This window comes from Triplophysa dalaica, chromosome 7 (assembly GCF_015846415.1).
Source record: "Triplophysa dalaica isolate WHDGS20190420 chromosome 7, ASM1584641v1, whole genome shotgun sequence".
NCBI classification, from domain to species: Eukaryota; Metazoa; Chordata; class Actinopteri; order Cypriniformes; family Nemacheilidae; genus Triplophysa; species Triplophysa dalaica.
Window position 1 is genome coordinate 7,636,808 of NC_079548.1, and position 27,325 is coordinate 7,664,132.

The 27,325-nt window shown below is 38.9% G+C and overlaps 1 protein-coding gene across 1 annotated transcript; it reads right to left on the reverse strand.

Annotated features, from left to right (window-relative positions):
* Positions 1–567: 567 nt before the first annotated feature.
* ppp1r9ba (protein phosphatase 1, regulatory subunit 9Ba) lies at positions 568–26,602 on the reverse strand. Its single transcript, XM_056751961.1, has 11 exons — positions 26,471–26,602; positions 23,239–24,618; positions 9,767–9,899; positions 8,986–9,106; positions 7,885–7,989; positions 7,425–7,560; positions 5,028–5,171; positions 4,704–4,757; positions 4,393–4,622; positions 4,192–4,288; positions 568–4,110 (listed from the first exon to the last, which is right to left on the reverse strand). The coding sequence occupies exons 2-11, from the start codon at positions 24,559–24,561 to the stop codon at positions 4,057–4,059; spliced, it is 2,397 nt and encodes a 798-aa protein (XP_056607939.1). The 5' UTR covers positions 24,562–24,618; positions 26,471–26,602; the 3' UTR covers positions 568–4,056.
* Between the last annotated feature and the right edge of the window lie 723 nt (positions 26,603–27,325).

The window sequence follows — 27,325 nt, forward strand, 5'->3', positions numbered from 1 at the left end:
CCCTAAACAGACAAACTGCTCTAGAGGGCGTAAATACTTAGAGAAAACGTAGCGACATCTTTGTCCTGTGTCAGCCACCATTGTGAGTGGTGAAGTTAGCCTTTGGCTGCAATTCACAACCTCACCAATGGATGCTGCTAAAACTCACAATTGGTTTAATTCATATTTTACTCATGGGTTGAAAACAACATTTGGATTTGACCCCAAACTTTAAGTATCTCTTTTAGTAAAGTTACATTTTTCGGAGAGCAGGTGGTGAAAACTGTTGAAAGGTGAAAGTATTTTACTTTTTAATAGAAAATTATTAACTTTGCGTTTGGTTTTCAAGTAAATGAAAAGTAATTTAAAATAAATTGTTATCGTTTCAAGTTGACTAAACTCACCATCACATTCCATCACTTAATTATAGAGACGTTTTGTACCACATAAGTGTAAATTATAAATGCATGATGCTTGAACAGAAGCTGGTAAGTGAAGATAATACTATTGCATTTTTTTAAAGAATCTTGAAGGAAAACGCACTAGATAAAAAGTGGCACAAACATCAAACAAAACCAGTCGACAATGTGACTTTCAAAACTGACAGTTTAATACTGTTGATCAGAACATGTTTGCATTTATTATTAATGCCAGTGAATATGCAACGTGACATTTATTTCAAATGGAAAACATCTTCCTCTGGTGATAGCATTTACATGGCAGGGGTAAAACGGGAACTGAAATAATGTTCATATACCAAGCATAAAACCAGTTTCCTTCCATGTTTACTAAACTGCAATTCGTAACGTTCACCTCTTCATCACATCTCATCATGAACTTGTTTACTGCAAAAAAATTTCTTTAAGTGGGTGTTAAGTGAAATTTAATCAAACAATGTACCCAGCCTAAATTATAAATCATTATTAGTGGAGACAATTTTTGTATTTTTTATGATTTTGCTCAGTAAATGATTTGTATTTTAACTGAAAAAGTTATAAACAACAGCTTTAAAATGCACAGCAATTAATATCAAGGTTATTGCCGTTTTTCATCCAATAGGCTACCACTATGTTACTGCGTGTTTAACGCCAGCACAACATAATCTTTTAACTCAAGTCATTGTGAGCTGACTTTATTAGAAGTCATTTTAAATAAAATGTAGACAAGAAATATAAAGAGGATCCAATACACCAGAGCACAAGACCAAGTTCTTTCCTGTACATGGAAGCAATTTCAGTTCATTTCATTAAAGGCAATAGCTAAGCGAAGAGTTCATGATGTAGAAGCAAAGCGTTTGATCCAAGTTTATTTTAAACATCAGTTGGCTTGTTCCTACAGTGTAACAAGGTAACAAAATTAATGTTTCAACTGTGACACCCTCTGGATATCCATCAACAATACATTTCAGCTAACAGAGAAACTGTACACAGCAAATATCATGTTAGAATATCCTTTTCCAGGTACATGGTCAAATCTTTAATAAAAAAGTATTTTCTGACAAAACAAAAACCCCTCAAAATAATTTTTGAGACCAATGAACATGTATTATATTAGTTGTGGAACGACCCCCTCCCCAAAAATAAGTTTATTTCCAAAATGAGATAACTCATTTCTTTTTGTGCATTTCAATTAATATAAATCAAACTACAGTTAGTTTGTTTTGATTTAAGCCATAATAACTAAAAAAACTACGGCTTACTAACAGAATAAAAACAGGATAACACAATAAAAAACATGATTTTTGAAAAAAAATATTAAAAACGGAATCTCATTTTGGAAACAAACTCTTTATATACTAATATATATATATTTTCTAGTCAGTGCTTTTACTCCCTTTTAATTTATTAAATTGAAGTGTCTAGTTTTCTCGTATTCCATCTTAATATGCAGAGAATACTGTTACCAAGCCATTGATTGGACTTCACGCTTCAACTTCTGAGAACAAACTCAGATAAGCAAATACATGACTAAAGTTGACCAAAACCAATTATTTTAGGATTCTTAGAATCTGTTGCGAGACAAAACCTTCAATGAATGTTTATATTATCCTTCCATTAATCCATTGTAATAAAAGAAGTGTAGCATGTAGAAAAATGTAGGAAAAGAAAAAATGAAGACCTTGAAATCACAAAACGTCTTTGACAACACTAAAATACTTGAGTTTTTTCAATACTGCATTTAAAAAACAAGGACTGAAAATGTGATGATTCTCACTGAATCAAACACAGAGGACAACAGAACACAGCTATCAGATCTAACTGAAGAAATAATCTCTTTACGTGCACCGTTACATTAAATCAAATGCAATGATTTATCGAGGATTCATGTCATGAATGAGGTCTCAACATGTCTGAATGGATTTGTTGGAAGAATGCTGATCTAAGACCAGCTCTTGATTTAAGTTGCAGATGCAAAAGGCAAAACACCTGAAGCCTTAAACGCCCCATTAACTGCTGTCAAAATTCCAGTTTCCCCAGGAGTACAATCGAAACAAACTCTAATTTAAACATACATTGAGACATTTGTGGATTATAACACCACAAAAGAGATATTCCACATGATTGTTAATGGATTAATAATACTGAATGCACATTCTGCTGGAAGAAAAGGACAGGCAAACAATTCTCAAGCACTCTCTGCAGTTCCAAGTGTGTGTTACTGTGGTCTCCAGATACAAAAAGAGAAAGACTGCGCAACAAAGAGTGCTGGTAAAAGATAATGAGTCGGATTAAAAAAGGCCGTGATACACAATTCTTTCTCTGAATGTAAAGTCTCATACCTGGAGTCTGCTTAAAGTGATAGTACAACCAAAAATGAGAATGGTCTCATCCTGTACTCACTCTTTGTCGTTTCAAACCTGTATGACTTTCTTCATTAAAACACAAAAGAAGATATTTAGAAGAATGTTGGCAACCGATTTACAGAGGCTTTGATTGTTTTTTTGTCCATACAATAGAACTCAATGGGTACCGACGTTGTTCAGTGACCGACATTCTTCAAAATATCTTCTTTTGTGTTCTGCTGAAGAAAAAAGTCATACAGGTTTGAAATGACAAGAGAAGACAATTGTGACAGAATTTTATTTTTGGATGAACTTTAACTAACTTGACAGAAAAACACGCGCTACCAAATGGATCTTCACAGCAATGTCTTAGATGGTTCCACAAAGAACCATTCAATCAAAGGTTCATTATCTTTATCGTTATAAGAACCTTTGTCCGCTACAAATAGAACCTATTGTGGAATAGAATGGTTGTCTGGATGTAACATGTTCTATAAGGTACCACACAACCAAAGGTTCTTCTATGGCATCGTGAAGCATCTTTATATTTAAGAGTGTGGGTAAGAGAGACAAACCGTGTGGTGACCCCTGACAGTTTTCAGGCTTCACATGAACGCTGCGCTCCATAACTGATTAAAATATTACCTATAATCCCCCTTTCTTTTAACACTGTTTCATGATCATGTATTTTTACATGACACTAAAAGCCCCTGAATGCTAAAACTAAACGACAAACTTACACTCCTCACACCCTGTTTGCAAATTCTGTCCATGCAAAAAATTTAAATGGACACGTGTTTTTACCTTATTATTTGCCTATGTGAAAGGTAAAAGCCCTTACCCCCTCCCCCCCCCCCGGCACATTGCTTAAGCGGTTTTAATATTTAATATTTAAATATATACAAACAGTCCATTCGCTCCGATCGTCTCCTCATTAACGGGGGCTTCCGTTCTGTCTGCGTCTGAGTTACAAGCTTCTGCTGCAAGCGTTTCGAGTTTTACATTCCTGCCGAGTGCAGATACATCCGAGATTCCTTTAAAGGCGTTTAGAAAGTAAGGAGGAAAACGTGACTAAATGCTTATATTAAAGGGCCTCCTGAGGGGCTGATGGGTAGACGTCCGTCTAGCGTCTGGTACAGTGTGTTTGGTTTGTCCACTCCGTTTCCCCGGTAACTCCCCCATCATCATGTTTCCTGCAGTTCATCGGTTCGGCTTCAGGTCGTGGAGGAAGAATGTGGGCGGGGGAGAGTGGGCGGCGTTTCTCTTGTTTCTCCCTCTTTTCCGCAGAGGGAAGCTTACGAAGGCTCTAGGTTCTTCAGAGCGCCCACCTTGGATTCCAAGTCTGTAATCTGAGAGAAAGAAAGACACATTATTATCACAACACCGTGTATGAATAAATAAGAAAAAAGAAACTAAACACACACGCAAACCTTTTCCTGGAGGTTTTCTGTCTCCACCTTGTGACCGGCCTCTGATTCTTCTTGTGCTCTGCGCTGAGCCGTTTCCTTCTTCAGATACTCGATCTCTCTGCATTCAAACACACACGCAAATAATATATACAGGGCATATATATGCCACACTTATTCCGTACCCACTCGAGAGATTTCAGTACCCACAATCCCCTCACTCACTTCTGCTGGAACTCTTTGATGAGGCGCTTGGCTTTGCTGTACTTGCGCTCCAGTGCCTGATACTGTGTCTGCGTCTCCTTCAGGTGATCGTCCACCGCCTGGCATAAGCTCTGAGCCTCCATCCAATACCCTTCCAACTTCTCCATCCGCTCCTTATTCTCCCTCACCGTCTGCTCCAGCTGAGCTTTCTCCATCCGCCAGCGCAGCTTATCCTGCTCGGCATGAGCCAGCTAGAGACAGAGAACGAGACCTTGTCACAAGGGCAAACAACATGTCATTTACAATAGATGCGAAGTCAGTGGTGGTCGTACCTTCCTCTTGATCTGTTGGATCTCGGCCTGAGTTACAGCATGCTTTATCTGAAGCTGGAGATGTAGGGAAGAGATTGACATGTGTTATGACATCATTGTTATATTTCATTTGCAAATTTCACATTCTGCAGATATACATTTATGATAAAATGTAACCATTCAAACAGAATTTTCATTGCATGATCATGTCAATATATCATTCTACGGATTCATCCTTTGATGAATGACACCAGTGACTATGCTGCTATTGACCAATATTAAAAAAACAATAAGTGTTGTGTGGATTTGTAATCATAGTGTTTTAGATCCATCAGTCCTACTGACCTCCTTAAACTTGTGCGCAAGCTTCTCTGGGTCCATCTCCACAGGAGAGAGCATGTCCTCGTTCTCGGCCAGGTCAAACACCTCGATGGCGTTGGGAAACATGGGACTCATCTCCTCCTCCTCGTCTGTGGCGTATTCACCCGTCTGCCAAAGAGTTACAATAGATGGTGAATCATATGATTAATGAGCAAACACTGTCAGAAAACATCATTGGAGTAGAAAAGAAACGCTTATGAATGTCTGAAACTGAAACCCTTTTCATTTTTAAGCGCTACCTCATACATTCATTTTTGGCAGGTTTATCACATCTTTCTGATATGTTTATTTTTTAATTTAAACATATTAACCATTTTACATGTAAAAAGGATTAGATTATGATTTTTAATACTAAATTCAGCTCTTGTGTCAGCAAGTGGCCTTGACGTGAGGTTTACCACTAGGGGTCAGAGTTGTGCTAGACAGAAGCCCATAACCTCCAGGGAAAACAAGCATGCCAGGACATCACTAAAAACCCTGTTACTGGCCAACCACCATTTTGAACGGACTGTGGTACAGCCGGAGGATTAAATGTAAGAGCAGACGGAGAAAACTGCAACTGCTGGATACACTGGTGTGACACACAAGAGCTGAAACAAATAATCGCACCCAACAACACAATGAAGTCTCTTGAGTATTTTCAGCACCTTAAAAAAACATGCCCCGACACATCTGAAAATAAAACAACCAGCGTGTTCTCGACATCTCAAAACTGCAATTACTCGGACCCAAGACTCCCACACACCCGACACTCCCTCAGAGTCACTACAACCTACAGACATTCTTTTAACAATGGACTTCCCCTGCATGCAAGGACAGAAACTGCCCCACAATCACTTCCTGTCTGGATGAAGGAAGCGAGTGGCAATGCAGTTTATGACACGTATGACAAAAACTCTTGGTTCCCCTGATGTAGCGTTTTGTTCCCGTTACTGATGGTCTTTATGCTGTTGTATGCGTAGGTTGGTATCCCTGACATGATATTATTACTATTAACAAGAAATGCAACATATACACTGTAAAGATGATGCCATTCACGTTATTAAGTAAATATACAAGTCCAATACATATACAAGAATATATTATATATAATTAATAAATATATTTAATAATGTTTACAATAATTTATATTAATCAAATAAAATATTTTTATACCTCTTTATGATGTATTTACATCCTTAAATATTGCATACCCCTATTTATTATGCATGTATACAAACTCCTAAAAAAGAGATTAGTATTTAAAAGAGAGGCTTCAGTATTTCCAAATATATTTTTCCATCGCCGTTCTCTCATCATCCACCGCCCTGCACTGATCCTGATCCAATGTGGCCGTCTGAACTCTGACATGTGGGTAACGAAGTAGACAAACTGTCCGTTCCAGCATGTCTTAAACACTGAGACAACATCAGACATTGGGCCGAGGAGGGCACTGAGCTGGCAGATAGCGCCGCGCTGGACCTCTGTTCTCATTTTCGCACCCCAGATCTCCAGGAATACGAGAACAGCTCATCTTCAACACCTGAATTATTTATCAATTCTCCACACCTTCACGCCAGTGCGACGTGGGCAGGTGCGGGCGACAATTATGAGATGTGAACAGGATGTACCGCTTCATGTTACAAGAACAACAACTGCAGTGCACATAAAAAGAGCTAATTATTGTGAATTGTGATAAAAGCAGCAAATTCTGCTTCTGTATTTCCTTCCTCGATGATGTTCTATACTGCGCTGAATTCAAGTAAAATCGCATCTAATAGCTCATATTTAAGGGGTACAATTGGATAAACGCATTGACATTGTATTAACTGTAGAGCGAGAACTATTTTATTGTGACATGATTTATGAGAGTTTTAAACCTTCCTGGAAAACATTGAGTACATCAAAGGTATTGAAACGTTACCAATAACATCGTAAAATATAATTTTGATTTGAATTTCATGAGAATAAATATTTTGGAAAAGATGAATTGTTGCTGCAGGTGACTATCATCCTATCATTAAAGTCTGTGAATAGAACAGCACATTCTGAAACTAAGTTACAGTATATATTTTTCATGCACTCGGTTCTGAGAACATGGGTTTCTTACAATAGATGTTACCAGTCACCCTGGAGACACCAAATTATTCAATGCTAGTTGGCTGTAGGTACCACGAGAACATGTACATTCCCAAAGAAACGTTAAAGTCAAGTGTTTTTAATAATTCAATGTGGTGTACCTATCCATTGTTTACAGCCACATGTTGTGTTTACTAAGGCACAGTCTATTGAACAAATTCAAGCTTAGTAAATGCAACGGGAATATTCAGAGCAATAAAAAAAGGTGTTGTGTTTTTTGTAGTTCCTTGAACCAAACATCACCTCTTCGTCCTCCTCCATGTAGGGGTTGTATCGTTGTTCCATCATTTCTCTCTGCCATTTCTCCTGCTCCAGCGTCTGTTGGATCAGCTGGGCCACCTCGCTCTGCTCCCCTGGCTTCTCCCGGCCAATCACAAACCTGCACAGAGCAAACAACAGCCAATCAGGTAAGCAGAAGCACGACTCATTGATTACGCAACTGCACTGGTGGATTATCTGCCATTTCTTTGGTGACAATTGTGACGTATGTTTGATGTGTTCTAGGGAAGCAGAAAACCAAGATATTGGTTTGGATGACAATAGTAATGGATCACAAAGTTTAAATCCAATATTATTAAGTAATTCTCAATCGTCTTTAAAATTTGCCAACTAAACTCATTTTGATATATTTAAATAAAACTGAAAACAAATGTGTAACATGGATCACAAAAGTAAACTTGTTAAGCAGTTGCTCGATTCTTACTTGACAGTTCCGCTGGTGTTCCTCAGGACGGATGCTGCGAAATTCTGCGTCACGCCCACCAGACTGGTTCCATCCACCTCCACTATCAGGTCATTTACCTGGATCCTGACAAAAAAAAGGAACAGAAGTGCGTATAGATGTTCAGTACAATAGATCTGTGAAATGCTTGCAGGGCCAAGTTACAGATAAATCATATCACTCTATGTGTAAAAAACGACGCTGCCAAAGAAAACACTCATTTGGTGTGAAACACACTGACCAACAGCAGCAGTGAATCAGTGCCCACTTATCTACACCTCCGCTTGTATTTCAGGCTGTTGAAGTGATCGATCGGGCCCACTCAGTGATATAGCATGTCAGCTCCGTCCAAAAGACACCAGCCTATTAGGACAGCTGGTTGTTTGATGGACAGCAGGAGAACCAATCAGGAGCAAGATAGTAATGATGGGGTGTTTTTGAGTGATGAGAGTGACTTTTCAGATGGGCTGTTTCTCACTGCTAGCACAATGTTCTTTCTGCTACATTAACACATCATGCGCTTAAGAATGTTATGTTATTGGCCGGGTTGTTATTTTTCACATGTTTTGACAGACAGACGTGTTTTTTTTAGATCTGATTCTAATTAGGCTAGTTTCGTAGCTTAAAAATTAGGCTAAATCATTTTTAAGCTTAAAATTGTGCAAATACTTAGATTTAATGTTATTAATATTTAAAATAACAACTTCCATGAGTAATAACAATAAAAACACTTCTATAAGAATAAATGCTTCGATCAATATAAATCACAGTATGATAAGCAGGGTGGGTGCAGTGGAAATGTAGCAATTTACAGCATACAACTCCATGAAATCTACTGCAGCAAGTGATGTATGGTCACACGTGTGCGTATTACACTGTAATACACATTGTGCAGCGACTCCGAATGGAGATTCAATTCTAATGGGATGAGCTATTTAAAACACATCAAGACACTGCAGATGGATGAAGATTTTATGCAACAGAGTCCAGGCAAAAATGAAGACAACATACAGTACAAACTGTGCATGTGTTCAAATGCTCAAATCCAATTCAAGATCAAGGTGCTTTCATTTTCCAACTGACCTTTCGTCTCGATGGGCGGCTCCTCCATCCGTGACCGTCTTGACGAAGATTCCCAGTTTTTCCAGGCCCATGTCTGCGCCGGCTCCCATCCCGATGATGCTGATTCCCAATCCGTCTTTATCTGATCCGAAAACACAAAGTTTGCTTACAAGATTTTTTGGGTACAGTAATTTACCTGTTTACTGTTATGGTACAGCAATTTCTTATCTATTTACCATATTATCCATGAAATAAAACAGAGCAATTATAAACGCTCCACAGAAAAGCTTTTAGATGGCTTTTAGATTTTAATAAATGAATAATGAGCTTATGAGCTGGAATTAACATGTGATTAAATCTTGCAAGTGTAAATCATTTGAAGAGATTTGAAGAGATTATTTATAAATGATTCTTTGGAGGATTTGGACTGATCCTCTTGAAACTATGATTTTGTGATGATCTCTTGTTTGTTTATTGTCAGCTGACTTCCGGATCAACAGTTACTTTAATTCTGCTACACAGCTGAGCATTCATGACAGTGTCATGTAAGGTCAATGTGTGCAGAGATGAAAATGTTTAAATAGCAGAAGAAGCTTTTCAATCTCCTCCACTCAGCGCTGTAATATTTCAAGTCCAGTTACTATGGTTACCGCCATACTGCTTTAGAAAAAGCATTGACCCCTCAAGTTTTAATCAGCAAAAGCTGCTTACTTGGCAGGGTTAAACAAGCTTGTTTGGAAACAGGAAGTTAATGACAACATGCCACGAATGCACCGAGTGTGGTACGGAAAAGATGGAGTACCTTTTTCTAACTCCACGGGGAAGAGGTCCAATCTTTCCACACGCTTCTCCAGCTCATACTCGGCCGAAGCTGCCATGGGGTCGACCTCATCATTGCGTCTGTCGTAATCTTCGTTGGAGTATGTGGTGAAAACCTGAAACGATGAAGCACAAACACCTGAGTAAGATGTAGGAAATAATCAACCCCGGCTATCAGGTTCAGCAAAATTGAAATGTTTTTAAATGTAATTCTTATAATTATTAATAACATATTTGGTGGGAATGGGCCTTAAAGGAACAGTTCACCCAAAAATGAAATTTCTGTATTTGTTCACCTTCAAGTTGTTCCAAATCTATACAAATGTGTTTGTTCTGATGAATAGAAAAGAAGATATTTTGAAGAATTTAGGAAGCATTTCTTTCTCACTTTTGACTACCATTGTCATTTTTCCTGCTATGATAGTAAATGGTGAGCAAGAACTGTTACAAGCATTCTTCCAGACATCTTTCTCTGTGTTCATCACAAGGCTTTATACAGATTTGGAACAATTCGAGGGTGAACAAATGATGACAGAAGTTACATTTTCAGTTTCAGGTTGATAAACTAAGCCTAAAGTAGAAGTGGATCTAAATAACCTTGCTTGACAATGACATACCTGCCACAACAGACCCTGGTGCAAGGAACATATACAGGATGTTAAACCCTATTCACCCCGACCATATACATTAGGTTGAGCAACAGTGTTATTTAAGCATCAGATCACACAGAGATTCCTCAAGGAAACAATCATATATTGTTAAGAGTTTTCTTGAGATTTATTCAGTAAGATCTCAGTTCTGGTCCATCTTAGCGCACTTGGTAAACGATAAGGACTCCTGTAGTTATCTGCTGAATATTCAGAACTGCAAACAATCTCCTCTGTAAATCATTTTTCTCAAGCCTCGGGCGGTATAGCAGCTGTCTACTAGCTAAAGTCATGCATCAAATCACCTTCACAGAGGCAATTAAACCACACAAGCATACAGCATACCGCTATATGAGCTATAAAAGTGAAACCGGAAACAGGGTGCCAGTGTGTGTAAAGCAGCACAGATAGTGTTGAAAGAGACTTTGATTATGTGACTCGTAACACATCAACAAATCTGGTGGTTGAAGTTTCCTGTTTGGGGTCTTAAGGAACTGAAAAGTAAAAGATTATCAGTCTATAAAAGGGGCAACCCATTGGATTTTCCAAAGTCTATCTCTCAATGCTCAACAGACAACATGATGAAGTCAATTTACTGATCAGAACCCAGCCCTTCCTTTTTATTTTCTTTCTTATTTCTTCTGCAGTGAGACATTACTTTATATGTGTCCCTGTTGGTAACTTTGCTTTTCTTCTCATTTTTGTTTAGTCATTCCCAACTTCCTTAAATCACAGAATTACACAGAATTTGTGTCTTTCACAATCACCCTCTTCCACTTTCATATCATTCCCTTACTTTCTGCCTTACCATTCACATTTCAACAATTTTCATCTCATCCATATTTACTTTGTCACAATTTACTTAATTTACTTGTAATTCAAAACATTACTAAATTACATAATATTAATAGCAGTAGAAAGTTACTTGAGTTATATTAATGAATGTTGTCATCAATGGGTTAGAATGGTAAACAGACAAAATTTGAATATAAATTTTTCATATTTAAAATGTAGAAAATATAAAAACAATTTTATTCCAATTATATACATCCGCAGAAAGAATTAAGACACCATTTCAGAGACCATTTTTCCTGATTTTAAAATTTACTTAAGTATTTATAGGTATGTGTTTAAGAAAAATGATCATTTGAATTCTGTAAACTACTAACAATAGTTTTACCAAATATCAACTTAGGGTCAAAACAACAGAAAAGATGCTCTGTATTTTTTCAGACCTTAAATACGGCAAAGAAATCAAGTTCATATTCACTTTAAAGCAATATAACAGTAATATTTCGACATGTATTGAGGCATGGTTAAAAGAAAAGTGTATGTTATAATTAATTTATTTAAGTTATATTAAGTTTTCATGCGTCTTGTCATGCTGTCAGTCTGTCACATTGCTATTGGATGATTTTATGTCACACCCAAGGTTTGATTTTGTTGAAATTCAAAAGACACTGGACTTAAAATGAAAAGTTGCACTCTTTTAATTCCTTCACCAGCTGTATATAGAAATTACAAAATCTCTATGTTCATAAGGCTTATTTTAAGCATTATAAAAATATGTATGATATTTTTTCTGCTTAAAAACCAGGTCAGACCTGCTTAAGGTGGTCTGCTTGAGATTTGGAACTGTTTGCTTGAGGGCCCACGGTGGATCACCTGCTTTCATCAGGTCAAAACCTGGATCACCAGCTGGTAGTCCAGCTGATCAACCATCCAGACTTGGCATGGACCAACTCACTACAATGTATGCCAAGCTTGTACTTTTTATACACTGTGTAAAACGGTCAGTTTTTACCTAAAACTCTCTTCACAGGGTCACTTCTGTCTTTCTCAAATCCCTCCCTTGTATATGCGTCCCTTGTATTATTTTCTTTCTAAAATTATCCTCTCCATCTCAGAGCTGAAGCAAACAGCAGGTCAGTGCACACTCACTGTGCATGCCATGGGCCTGTTCACATGTCTCTGTCTCCATAGCAACGGCTTGCCGATTGTGATTATGACATCGCCCGGGCCATTTTTTTCTGGTTCTGCACCTCCCCATCCTTCCACTTTCCACTATCTCTTTATTTATTCCTTACGATGGATGTGAAATATTTAGGGAGGGGGTTATGGGTCTCACGGAAACCCACAATATCTTGCCGTTGGCAATTTGTTTTGCGAAAACAAATAAAACTACATCTATAAAAAATTCATGATACTTCGGCTACACTGCCTGTGTCACTGCATATGTTATTGCTGACCGAGTAAATTCTGCTTAAATTCTCAAAATTCTTGAGTTTGATCACTTCAGGCCAAATCAAACAATCCAGTGCCAACCATGGGTTGACTTACACAGTCCTCCATCTCCTCTGTCTCTTTTGGTTTCTCCCTTTCTGCACCTCTCTTCGTCTGTCTCGTATGGAATGTTGGAAGCAACAACAGAAATGCAAAGTCCAGATGTGTCAGATGTGCACGCAGAAGGGATTTTATTCAGGGTTTATAAGAGATGCATGCACAGATGCAGTTTGTGCATGTGAAAAGCTGCTGTGTTTTGGCTCAGATGTCTGTATCCCGCTGGTATGCAGGGGACAGTGCAGTGTATTAGCATAACGACACGCAGCCCCTCCCTCACAAGCGAAAGTACTCCGCATCCCTGGACCAAATAGAGGAAGATGTGTTTAAGAACAGAAAACGTAAATGATGTACAATGTACAACAATGTGCAACAGAAACGGAAAGCAAGTGTGTGGGCTAGCATGGTCCAGCGGTTTATGTCTCTCATCTTTTCGCATCTGTGCTAACGCTGTTCTCTCCGAGCCACTGTGAAAATCACCCTCTCTGGGCACTGTTTTGACACTCCTCGTCTGGTTGCTATGGAGATGCAGACTAATGCACACTCTCCAGACACAAACACAGACACTAACACAAGCGACATAGACACAAGAAAAGGCGTTTTGAAAGGTTGCAACAAATATTCTTAGTAACCCGTGTTTGCCGAATAACTTTAATTCTGAAACTCACACGTGTGATTCGGCTGTGGGATGGTCCAGTGTAGCCCACAGACAGGACCAAAAGAGAGATAGATGGGGTTGTACAGTATGAGCTTGTGAGACCCCATTTCCTTCCCTGTTTAGTATTCATCTAAAGCGAATGAACTCATTTGCATACACCATTCTGTTTCAAAAGTTTCATTAGAATTGAATTTCCAATTTCGGAAGAACAAATGCTGTCCTAAGGTTTATTATTGGGTGATGTAACATTACTTTAGGAACATCTTTGCCTATATGTGATTTTAAACCAGATTAGAATGAACTTCCTCAATTCTCATCAAAGTTATACAGTCACATCCTTTACAAATCAGTTTACTTCTATTCAAAAGTTTCAGGTAGATTACATTATGCCATCTAGAACCTTGTTATTACACTAAAAACCTTACAAACCGGCTGTGCTTCATATTTTTCCTGGACATCTATATTCATGAGAGGTTTACACTACAGTTTTTCCATCTCCAACACATAAATAATTCTGTATGTTTAGATGCACTTACAGTACAGGCAGGTATCTAGGAACAGGGTCAAGACAGAGCCATTGTCTTCAAATCTGTATGTAATAAAATGATAGACTGTATAAAACATGGACGTTGTGTCCATAACGTCACCCGTAGATTTCTTAGGAGCTTTTTTGAAGCCTAAATTGGGAGAAGCCGGCCATCGCTCTCTTAACAACACGGTATTCCCGGATAATGGAAGTTGGAGAAAGTGGCGAGACGTGGTTGGAGATGAGGTGCCTGGTTGCCCTTAATTATGTCGAATTTTAAAGCTAAGCATAAGTTGAACGGATGAGTTATAAAAAAATCACCCCCCTCACAGTTGTCATGAAGGGCAAGATTAGCTATATAAACCTAAATATATAACATGTTTTTTGTTCTGCTGTTAAGTGGGGCATTTTAACATAGGGATCTTTTGGAGCCAGTCGGTGAATTGCAGTTTAAGTCACTTCCGTGTTGGTTTCAATCGGAATGTTGCCGCTTGAATAAAATAAGGTACAGCCGGTGATCGCTCCCTTGTATTCACAACATAAGCGCAACAAGTAAAGAAACAGGAAGTCAACTTTGACAACAGGAAGTTGTTGATTATGATCAGAGCTAAACTTGGAAGGATAAAGCACTTTCCAACCTGCACAACTAAAGTACAGTTACACAGATTTACAACAATATACAATGAAAACAAGTTGATTTAGGGTAGTCCACTGCCACTTCAGTGGTCTCGCATGGATACATACACTATGTGACCCAAAATAGCATAGCTGAAAAACCATTTGCACCCATTGATTAAATGTGTCATTAAAGGACAGCCAATCAATCAACCGATCAATTTTCCAATCAACCAATGATCCACTTGACAGAGTTATCTACTTTAAAATGCTCTGTATTGCTTGTATGAAAAAAGACATAAAATAAAAACTCAAACTGTATTTAAAGTGATAGTTCACACAAAAATAAAAAACTTGGTCATCATTTACTCAACTTCCTCTCATACATGTATAAATGACACAGACAAAGATATTCGGAAGAACGTTAGCAATTTTCAGTTCAGGAACATCATTGACTACCATATAGTAGGAAAAAATTTAATGATAGTCAATGGTGCCCCAGAACTCTTTGTTTTCTTAAATTCTTCAAAATATCTACTTTTGTGTTCAACAGAAACAAAAAGCTACAATTTTTTTTCCTACTACGGTAGTAAATGATATCCCAGAACTGTTTGTTTCCTTAAAGTGGCCCTTACACACGCGGTTTCTGCCAATCTCATATTAATCTTGAATACCTATAGAGTAGTATTGCATACTTTGTATCACCGAAGCGTATTAAGTTTGATGACATTAATAAAAGATTGATACAGCTGTACGATCACTTGCAAAATCGTGCGGAGAGTAGGCTGAACTAAAGCATGTGCAGACCCATTGCCAACAAAACACAGACATCTCTTTCACTCACTGCATGCGGTTCATGTCCGGCATCTTTTAGCGCTGGGACGGCTCCATATATCAGTTTCAATCGATCTCCAAATCCAGCCTTATAACCAACGTTTACATAACATTCATCACCCAAATGTAGTGAACAAACACCTGAACTTCGCGAACGTATGCTCTCTCACTCTCTCATGCACACAAACATGAAAAATCATTGAAAACCACTAATACTTGTGAAGTTATAGTTCGGCCCAAAAATGTAATCTGACATCATACATTGGAAGTCAACGGGGGACTGTGTTGTTCTTAAAAGTTCTTGAAAATATCTTCTTTTGTGTTCTGCAGAAGAAAGTAAGTCATAAAAATTTGGAAGGACACGAAGGTGAGTATGTGATGCAAGAATTTAACCAGCCTTGCTCCTAAAGAAAAATGATAAAATTATGATTCCTTACTGAAATCATGACAAACACAGCCAAAGGTTATCGTGGGTAACACATACTCTAATCTCACAAGACAACCTGCTAATCCTTTAGGAATCAACCTGTTGGCTTAATCCCATCAAGTGGAGATGTGCATTGTGGGTAATTGACCTCTGGCTGATTTTTTCTTTTAGGAGAATGTGACTGCGGTATTCTGGGAACCACTAGTTAACATAAAGTGTTAACATGCAGACTGTTAACAGAGTTAACTGGTATGAGTATTGTGTTAAGTGGGTCATAGGTCAGTTTTAAGGTAGCGTCACACAACGTTCAGTATTTCAGTGTGTGTTACGACTTGAGTGTTGTTTCGACGAGACAAATTGCTTTCCAGTAGAGGGAAAACAATCAGGATCACACATATACCTCAGGGGATTCCTGTGTAGTCCAAAATGGTCTGTCCTGTTTCCACTAATACTACCTTTAGTACGCTGATCAACAGACTGACCAGCTGTTCCAACATTTTCCAGCACACACACACAAACACACGAATGTAACTAATTGTATTTCAGTCTCTCGGCATCAGGCCTGCTATTCAGAGTGCCGGAATGCGGTCTCTCGGGACAAATGACTAAAGCCTTTGTGATCAGCTTGACGGCAAGTTGTAATGGCTTGTGCATCAGTAACTCTCCATAATCTATTTTGGGAACACAATCAGAAAAGATTTAAAGAAACAGTTCACACCAAAAATGTTATTATTCATCATTTGTGCACCCTTTTGTAGTTCCAAACCCCAACATAACGTTGCATGTTCTGTAAAACCCATAATGTGCATTTTTGATCCTCACAGTTTTTTCAATACATTAAGAGTGAATTGCAACCGTGGATATCAATTCCCAAATATCAAGTCCCCACCATAAAAAACATCTTTCTTTTCATCTCTTTGTAGCCCGGATGTTCTTCAAATATTAAAACTGAGTTAGCCAGATATTAAAATTGAATAACACAAAGGAGAGCAAATGATGAGAGAATTGTCATTTTTACGTGCACTTGCCCTTTAAGAAAAGACGGCAGGCAGAGTTGGACTGAATCTGCAGTGGTGCTGTCAAGATGTGTGCACAACAAATGAGTTTAATAAAAAAACTGAGCTGGAAATGCAACTCTGGCTTCATGCCTGCCTCCACTGCAGAGCCCTTCGCTGCGGCGTTCCCGGAAAACCCATCCGAGGATCCGTTATCGGCACAAACAAGGTGGAGGAGAGTAAAGAACTCACAGTCAGATCAGTATTACAGAAACGTTTAGAAAAACCCAACCCGAAGATACAAGATCATGCATAAATAATGCATATGCAGATGCAGAACACAGTCCACTAACGCTGCAACCACTGATTTACATTGTAAATCGCTATGTAAAGAAAAAGTTGGGTGGGGTGTATAAAAAGCAAGCAAGAGAGATGCGGAGGGTGAAGCGTCATATCACTTAGTGTTTTCACTTCTTTGCCGAAGGAGATTATTTACTAAACGTGCTCTTTGGAGCAGTTTGTCCGTTTAGGGCTACTGTAGAAAGTACATGACCAAATCCATGTAAGGGGACCTGCTGTGTATGTCGATAGAAAAAGCTCATTCTAAGATAATAAAACATTAATTATGTAAAGTCTTTATACACCTCTGAAGACTGTTGTATGTGTATTATTTTGTATTATGTCAGTAGATCCTCCTAAAAACAGGAACTTTAAAATGCCTCTCCAATTTAGGGCTGCTGTGCCTTTAAGAAAGATTTACATTTGAAATGAGCATGAATAATGAGTGCTGTGCCATTGTGCTCTTACAGCAGTATGTGAGGTTATCATTTTATCACCAGACTTAAAGAAGTAGCTCACCTTCAAAATGAAAATTCTGTCAGCATTTACATGCCCTCTTGTCATTTCAAACCTGTATGACTTTATACTGCAGAATACAAAAGATATTTAGAAAATTGTTTGTAAAAGAACAGCACAGCCCCCCATTCACTTCTATTGTAACCAATGCACGTGAATGGGGGGCTGTTAACAACATTCTTCAAAATTTTTACTTTTGTGCTCTGCGGAAGAAAGTCACACAGGTTTGAAATGACAAGAGGGCATGCAAACGAAGACAGAATTTTCATTTTGAAAGTGAACTGCTCCTTTAATGCAAAGTGTGTTTGCAGCTTAGAGTAACTTAATGCTTTTGGGCTGCAGAAGAAAATCCAAAATGTTTTACAATAGCACATCAACATCTTTAATTTGCGAAAGATAAAGAAAAAACGTGACTCCTGATGTTACGTCCCCTTGGAGAAAGAGGCAGCCTCAGAGTAGAGAGCTTCACATAGAAAGAGAAACAAGGAACAGGCGCTTTAGTGTGCCCGTTTCCAACGTGACCCTGGCAACCTTTCTACAGCAGACTGCCTGTGAGTGAGCCAAGGGCTGATGTTCAGCTCTCCCACACAGAGGAAAAAGGCGTTCGCTGCCTCGGCTGGCATTTCTCACACAGGAAGTAGCTGAAGTGGCTAACCGTGCCATGTACAGGACAAAGGCAGCCGCGACTCACCCCGGCAAAGAAACATCATTAGATTTGAGTCTTTCACCTACCTATTGTCAATGATAGGGAAGACAAAGACTGTTTACTGAAGCACTGTATGTTTACAAGTACTCAAGCCCACTTCTGGTTTATCTGTCGAGAACTCGATTAACTAAAATGCACATCCCTAATGTAATCTGTCATTTTAAGAGCCAGAAATAAAGAGATTTCGCACTGTCCATTATCATAACTGTTGTGTAATCAGATACTAGAACTCTGCCATTATTTGTGTGGCAAAAATGCATTTTTTCTAGATACAAATGCATACTTCATACCAGGATAATACACACAGGCACACAAAGGAGAGGTTTTGAAGATAGAAAAGCTGATAGCAGTGTCATAAAATAATAAACATCCGCTAATGGATATTATAGCATGTGAAGTTTAGTGAACAGAGAAGCTGGCTAAATAAACATATGCACTGGTCCAATACATTAAATTCTACTCAATTACTAATAAATATCATCTTAACCCCTGCAAAATATCACACATTGCCCTGAATCCACCAACTCTTTAAACATATTAACCTTGTTAGCGATTCGCAGGGAGGTGGTATACGGTTGAGAAAAAGGGCGCTGGGTTTGGCCTGGGGGCATTTTTAAACGGCACGATCCAAATTGGAATTGCAAATGCAATTACTTTTAAATGTCTCAAAAGCGAAACACGATTCAATCTCTAAAAAGGCAACAGTGGTGGTGAATGGTGATACCAATGAACTGGGAAAAATGTCAGCGATTGTATTAAATACTCAAGCCTTTTTGATCTGAAATTCAGATGAAAATGTTATAATCTGTCATATTAATGATAGGTGACCTAGCTTGCATGGTAAACAAGCTTCCGTTTTTCGCTCAGGATTTAAGTGTGACAGTTTTAAATGCCAGCAGAAAGAAAAAGCAGAAAAACATGAGAGCCAAACAAGCTTACACCATATGCTTTGCTAGCTGAAATGAGCATAAAACAGTCAAAAGTGACGATTCCTTAGACAATTTAAAAACAAAAGATTAAGCTCTTCAGCAACATAAGTCCACACATATATTTTTGTTGATTTTTCTAATAGTGGCTGTGCATTGGCTCTGACTGTGTCTAGACGATCTCCGGCCACCCACCGGATAAAAATGATGGGCAGTTAGAACTGTTTAACAAAATGAGGCCATACATCAATCAATAATCTCACCAAAAACAAATGCCTTCTCCAGTATTTAAACAGTTCTCCCAATGGCTTTTTAGTATATAATTCAGCTACTTTAACAACCCATCTGTCTTGCCCCATCTATGTATAAGACTGAAATGCAATGTATCAAATGTGTAATTGGAAGGTAGTTAGTAACTAGCTTGTTTGGCATCCCTGGAAACCCCCAGGACTGAAATTCAGGGATAATGTATGTAGACAGATAAATGGCATACTGTAAATAGGGAACAAGTTTGTTCAATTTACATTTCTCCACATTACTTCGGCTGATTGAGCAAAAAAAATATAATTGAAATCTCAAGATTTTAAAACATTTGTTAGTTTTCTTAAGATTGTTTATCTACAGTATAAAGTAAAGAGGTTTAAATCATAGACAAAATAGCCTTCTAACCAAAACACATGGGTAGTCGAAAAATAAACCGTACATGTGTCCTATGGTGTGACATAGCACAATTTAGAACAAAGATCAATCTCTCTTATGCTCTTCATATTATAAAATATGAATAATATAAAAAAGTATATAATTAAAATTGTTTTCTGAATGTCCGTGTCACACCGTAGGGCACATGTACAGTTTATTTGTCAATTACCCACATATCAAAGTCAATGCCATATGCACCATTAGGTAAGTCTTCCATTTTTAAGGACAAATGAAATAATATACATTATAAAATACAATAGTAGCAGCTACTGGATAATGAATAGAGCTAAGAAATATGTTATGTGGAATCTGAGGAATGTGGTAACATTTCCGTCAGTTGAGTACAAAAGTATGCTGTTAAGATCCTATGCTCCATTTGCTTTCCTTCATTTGGGCTGTAGTTTGGCTCTAAAGGCCACTCAACATGCAGTAGAGCGTGTAGGCAACCAAGCAGAGGCATGCGTGGGTTTGAAGTGAACCTCTCATTTAAAAACATACTCTGGCCCTTTAAGATAGCATTTCCTTTTCCTTTCAGTTTCCTGTTTTAGCCTGGTAATTGACCTCATTTAACTACCGAGATCAATCGAGAACCACAAACTTACAGCACACAGAATCTCTGGTCTCTATGTTACTGACTGTATTCAGGGCTAGTACCTTAATCACATGACCACCTGTAGTGCAAAGAGTGAGACTTGATTACTGGATTATGTGAAAGTGAGTAGAACACAACTATTTTTGGATGCAATCTGTTGTGAGCTGCTACAGCGGTCGCATGTCGGCTGAGAGTCAAAAAGTGTCCGTGTGCAATTTATTTTGTATTTAAAAAGACCATTCAATGTCATAGTACTAGAGCAGTGATTCTAAAAACTGGGGGCCCAGGATGGATTCAGGAGGGGGCACAGATTTTGTGGCATTTTATGAAATATAAAAATTGATCATACATTTTATGCAATCAAACATAATAAAAATAAGACCACCAACCCCAAATAATTGATGTTCCAGCATTTGATTAACATAATGTGTTTTTTTGTTTTATTCAAATTCTAAGTTTTATTTGGGGGTCCGCAAAGAGATGCCCCCTACACAAAGGGGGCCTTAAAACGATAAAAATGAAGAACCACTGACTTAGAGAGACATTTCCACACTATTTCCTGTTATTCCTCAACAGTTTTCTCACAGTCAACTTTTGCATCAAATCTGACTAAAACATTTACTTTATATTCTGTTTTTGGGCTCTGGTCTGACCACATCTAAATCCAGAGCCTCTTCCTTCTAAGATGAGCCTCTCACTTCCGAGATGAGCATTGAGAAATACTGGTCTGAGTGCAGTGCTGAAAGGCAACTTCTACAAATTCATCATCTCTTCCCATGAATTTGCTTTACTGTACTTGTTGGTATTGAGAATCTGTCCACCTGTCTGGTCTCTCAAACCACTTAATAACAAAGTCAGTCTATGTACAAATAACATAAATGCAAATGATAAACAAAAGTACAAACGGTTTGATAGATGTTGCATATTCATGGTAGAAAACATGACAACATTAACACGTACAGCAGGGTACGTTCTGCACAGATGGTTTGTGAAGGATTCCTTTGTGTATCTTTCTCACACAGAAACTAATATGAAAACGTAGACGAATGACCTTTAATACAACTCTTGTGAACTGTATGCTTGTTTGAAGGTAACTGAGTCCCATTTGACCCATAAATAAAAACCAGCACCATTAAGCTTTTTTTTTTAAAATAGTAAATACAAAAATTTCCATGAAATGTTCCTTGATAAGTGTGTGGACATTTAAATTCAAGAGTTTTTTTAATTCCCATTAGATTCATATTACAATACATGTATGTTTAAATACTTTATATTAACTTGATACATTTTTCTTTACATTACATTAAGAGAATCTGGTGGAATAAACGTGCTCATCCTCAAAAGTTACAACATTATGTCATGGACATTGGGTCACAAATGGATACGATCTTCACATTACACATACTAAGCAGGTTTCTGTTTACATCGAGCTCTAACATCTGTAGTGCGGGAAAATGACAAAATATGGATAAAAATGTAAGATACAAATGTTATCACAAATTAAAACGGGAAATGCTGTGCATAGCAGGTGCAGACATTCACAGTATGGGAGTTACAAGCTCCCAGTGAAAGCACGTTGTAGTCATGCTGTATCTGAAGTGCACACTGTGTAATCTTACTGACGTCTGTGGGATTTAATACTTGGGGGGTTTGTTCAGCCTTTACAAACTGCTTCCATTATAAAAGACATCCTTCAAAGCACAACACACACGATCACTGCAGCAGCAGGAAGTTGTATAAATAATACCGACAGACAGCCTCAACTTTGTTCTCTGTTGATCAAATAAACAGACTGTAGTAATCATGTGAAGATGCCTCAAGGAGGTATATTTGCTCAGAACAGTAAACGTTTGTGAATTACCATGAATATTTCTGATACTAAAAGCTGGACGGTCAACAAACATAAGACCCAATCACTTCGCAAGAGACCAATGACATGTCCAATGCAATAGACATTTAAAAAAATTAATTCATCTCTGTTCTGCCTATGGTTTCAGATCACAAGTAATGTTCACAATTGTCTCAAAAACAAGTTCAGAAGCAACAGTCCCTAAAACACAGAGGAACACAACCATGTGACTCTCGTACAAAGAGAAGAGCGTTAACCACCTGACCAACTGATCTTCGATCAGCTGAAGTGAATCATCAGGGGCTGATGACAGTGCAATGAGATAACTGCAGCTTTTTCATGGAGGTAGACAATTTGAGAAATCAAAGGCCCATACTACTGTGTCAAGCTATTAATAGTTATATTAAAATATATTATATATTATATATAATATATATATTATATATTATATATAATATATTTCATATGAAATATATTATATGAAATCATCTGAACGGATGCGATCTAATACTGCTTCTAAGAAAGGCCTGCACTCTTTCTGAGTTTCTGCTCATAAAGGATCTCACATAAGGATAAATGTCAAATGTAAATGTACGTTCTTACTCCAGTAACCATCCAGGCTCTGTCCAATCGCAAAATCTGCCAAAATGTTTTCTTTTGGAACCAGCATTTAAACGAAAATGTGCTTGCTGCTTTTATAAAATAAAATACACACTATGATGTTGTTATGCTTATAACACAATACATGGTTAGTTTCAGTGTTTGCTTTTGGACACAAGCTCTCACCTTAATTGGGTTTGAACTGAAACCAATCTTTCTGCTTGGTGGAGGTTCATCTTCTTCCGGAAGTCCGGGGATCTCTGAACAGCTGGATTCTGGTTCATAAGCATCATCATCCTCTGGCTCCTCATCGTCGTCCAGCTGGCTACCTCCGGAGTCCTCTCCGATTCCGCTATATGCGCTGATGTCCACCAAGTCTGCTTCTGAGATATCCTCTCTGTGGGGTTCCTCCTCAGTGCAGGCCTCTCCAGCTGCTTGTCCGATTTCCTCCTTTTGTTCTGAGCTGCTGGTGGCCTCCCCGTTTTCAAGCGAGGTGTGGACATCGGCCTGTACCAGTCTGCTCCCTGCATCTGCCGTGCCGGATGATGGATGCTCCCCAGGTTTGGACGCTTTAACTGCGTGTGAAGCATCCTGGATCTTCTCTAGGTTTGTATTCGCTGTGCCAGATAACACATCTTCACGTGGTTTATTGTTGGGTCCATCTGGCAGAATGCCTGTCCTGAACTTCGGACTCTTAGGAGCAACCTCTGGGTCCTTTTGCTGAGCTCCCTCCTCCTGCGTGTCTGTCGGAGGGACAGCTTGGTCCTCATTGGTGGTTTTTGAGTTGCTTCCTTCAAGCTTGCATGGGGTTGGGGAAGTCGAGGACGGTCGGTGAAGGTTGTTACACTGTTCAAACACAGCACTTAACTGGCTGACCGTAGGAGACACAGCATCTGCGGGACAATCCTCAGGGTCCAGCCTGTCCAAGGACTCTGTACTTCCATTGAAGCGAACCAAAACATCCAGACGGCTGTCCTGAAATCCTGATGCCCGCTCTTTCTTCAACAGGATTCGATTGGTTGCGGCCTGCTTCTCCTGTAGGTGGCGTTGTTCGAATATCTTGCGCGTTTCCTGCAGCTTGGAAACGCTGTTGACTGCCCCGCGTGAACCGCTGCCATCAGTCTTTCCATCAAAGCGGCTAACCCGCTCTGACACAGTCCCGCCGAGTTTGAGCAGAGCACTGTGATCCACATTCTCATTCAGACTGCTCGCTCTAGGGAGAGAAAGTCGGATAGACTGATCGTTGGGCTTCGACGGGTCCCCTTCTTCTCCAGGAGAACCCATCTGCATGAACATGTTCTTGATGCGGTGCACATTGGAGCCGTACCTGCGGCCCCGACCCTGCTGTCGAGGTTTCCCTTCATCTCCATTCACAGCACTTGGGTCTTTTACCGGCTTGAGAGCTTGAATTCCAGCCTCATATGCGTTCCTGTGCGGGGAGGCGCTTCGGGATACGAGGGGGGTGGCTGTGCTGCCGCTGGGTGCAGATGGGGGTTCAGTCTTCATCATGGTTAATCAAACAGCAGTAAAGATGAGCAGAAATGGCACAGCCCTCTGCTTCTACGTCTTAATGCAGGACAGAATGTCAGAAGGCCATCAGGAAACAGTGAAGATCAGTCCATGCAAATCAGAAAAAAGGGAGAGAAACAAATAAAAATGAAACACAAAAATACTGTATAATGTATAACTACAAGGCTTAAATATCAACTAAATCAACTTAAACTTGACTAATATATGAAGGCAATCGTGGCCTAATGGTTAGAGACTCGGACTTGTAACCCAAATGTCGCTGGTTTTAGCCTCAGTACCAGCAGGGATTATAAGTGAGAGAGTAAATGATCAACGCTCTAATCCACCTTCAATACCATGGCTGAGGTGAGACCCTTGAGCAAGGCACCAATCCCCCCGACTGCTCCCCGGCCGCAGCAATGGCTGTTCACTGTCCTGGGTGTGTTTTCACGGTGTGTGTGTTACTCACTGCTGTGTGTACATTTGGATGGGTCAAATGCAGAGCACAAATTACAAATATGGAACACCATACTTGGCCTCAAATCACTTTATTTGAGCCACAAGCATAAATGTAAAAACGGACGAGCACACAACATCAAGTGATGCTATTTGGTGATTAGTAAGTATATAATCATCCCTCATCAGAGTATATAATTCATCACATTAGCAAGACCTTTAAAATTTTACAGATAGCACAGGTATACATTCTAAATCACAAACATCTGAGAGACACCTTATAGATGTTTTTATGACATCTGACACCAGACGTCTTGCAGATGTAAAAATGCAAAAATGACATCTTGCAGATGTAAACGCAGACAAAAAATAGATGTCTGCCCAGGAAAACAAGGGACATTGCTTTACAACCTATTTAAAAAGTGTGCTTGTGTGTATAATCACATTTTAAAATTAAAATAATTTACATTTATTACACACAACAGCAAACACGGATGTGTCTGAGGGGGTCCGCCACGGCCAGATAGATGCCCCAGGGTCAAAAAGCCCTTTTTTTGATTCTCCCACTTTTATAGTAGCCTACACTTCACTTTTCATTCAAAGTATGTTATCATTTCAACTAACTGACATCTTTATATAGTGATATTCAAGAAAAGCGTTAAAAAAACTGTGGTGCAAAACGCTTCCGTAAAAACACATCTCTCGAAGAAACGCTCGAGCGCAATAACGACTATAAAAGCTTTGCTTTCATAGCACATATAAAGGCCGTTAATGGTGCATATTTACTTTAAAAAGAAAAGCTAAACTGGTAACTTAGAAACGGCATATGGTTTATGCTAATGTATCATATTTCATTTGTAACGGTATATGATCTTGGTAGGCTATGCATCTATAAGATCTTCTGTCAGATACAGGAAGTCAGAATATGAATGAATTCCCCAAACAACGTAACCAAATGTGAACGAAAGAAAATCGTTTGATGATATTTGTCTATAAGGTTTCATGAATCCCTGGGTAATACCATACATACTAGCATAGACAAGCAGGCTTTGTTGTGATCCCATACCGCTGCTGATGCCAGTAACGTAACGTTAGATGACTTATCTTACCGAGCTTCAGACACGACAATAACGGATCTTTTTTCATTTTTGTTGAGCTCGAGATAATCCTAATGCGCAAGAAAGACTACATTTGAAATTAAAACTGAGTCCTAAATATTATTTTTGTGTCGATAAATGGATTTAATAAAGTGTCAACATATCAAACCTACAGCCTGTCAAAACCCGACACTAGGACCCTGCGGAGCGCCAGGGCCCCGCTTTCTGCAATGATGCCTCGACTTCCTGCATCCTCACCCGTCCACATAACTGTTCTGCTCTGCTAGTAATAAAGAAAAGAAAACGCGACAAAACGCGCAAATTACGTGCTCTTTTTCCTGAAGAGTAGATGTTACCTTGTTTGTCGTGTTCATGGAAGACCCTGTGGATTATTCAACGCAAAATCCTTCTGTTCGCAAATCCATTGTGTCCACGAGCCGTTTCGCCCTCTTGATTTCCCCCCACGAGCGTGTGACGCGCCTACTCTCTCTCTCTCTCTCTCTCTCTCTCTCTCTCTGTCTCTCTCTCTCTCACACACACACACACACACTTTCATCACCAACAGCACACAGCATCACACAGGTTAACCATTTCAACGAGGCCAACCGCACAAAAACTATAATGTTCAAAAAAGTATTTATTACAGCAATTGTGTTTCCAGTTTCCACTGTGTGTGCTAAAGATGCATTTCGTGATAAATAAATACAAGTGGTTTGTAGTAAAGGGAAGATTGTGGATGACAATGTGACATATACACCATGTTCCTTGTGGGATTTCGTTTTTATAGCATATTTTCGTGTTTGGTTATAGTTTAGCAAGTTATTTGTTATATGTTATATTTGCTGTATTTTATGGCAAATAAAAGAGTTATGGTTACTGTAGTAAAGACATTGTTCATTTTGTAAGTCCTTTTCAGTCAACATATACGCATCCTCATTGCGTCATAATAGCGCAGCTTCCTAAATCAGAGCTGTCAACATCCCAAGGACTTGCAAAGATAAGGCTATCTTAAAGATAAGCAAGAACCCGTGTCATAACATGTAAATATCAACACGCATGTCTGTCAGAACATGCAATGCGAAGGCCTCCGAGACACACTGACCCATTTTAGAGAGAATACAGTCTCTTTACAATTCTAGTCAAAAGCTGGTGTGTAGAGAGCGACACCGTGTGGTGAGTCTAAACGTCTAACGCTTGTAAAATCTGTAGCC

Coding starts and splice junctions, on each gene's coding strand:
- ppp1r9ba (XM_056751961.1), bottom strand. CDS start 24,561: ATGATGAAGACTGAACCCCCATCTGCACCCAGCGGCAGCACAGCCACC. Junction 7,990..8,985: donor GCCGCCCATCGAGACGAAAG/GTCAGTTGGAAA, acceptor TTTTTTTGTCAG/GATCCAGGTAAATGACCTGA. Junction 4,758..5,027: donor TTGCGCACAAGTTTAAGGAG/GTCAGTAGGACT, acceptor CTACATCTCCAG/CTTCAGATAAAGCATGCTGT.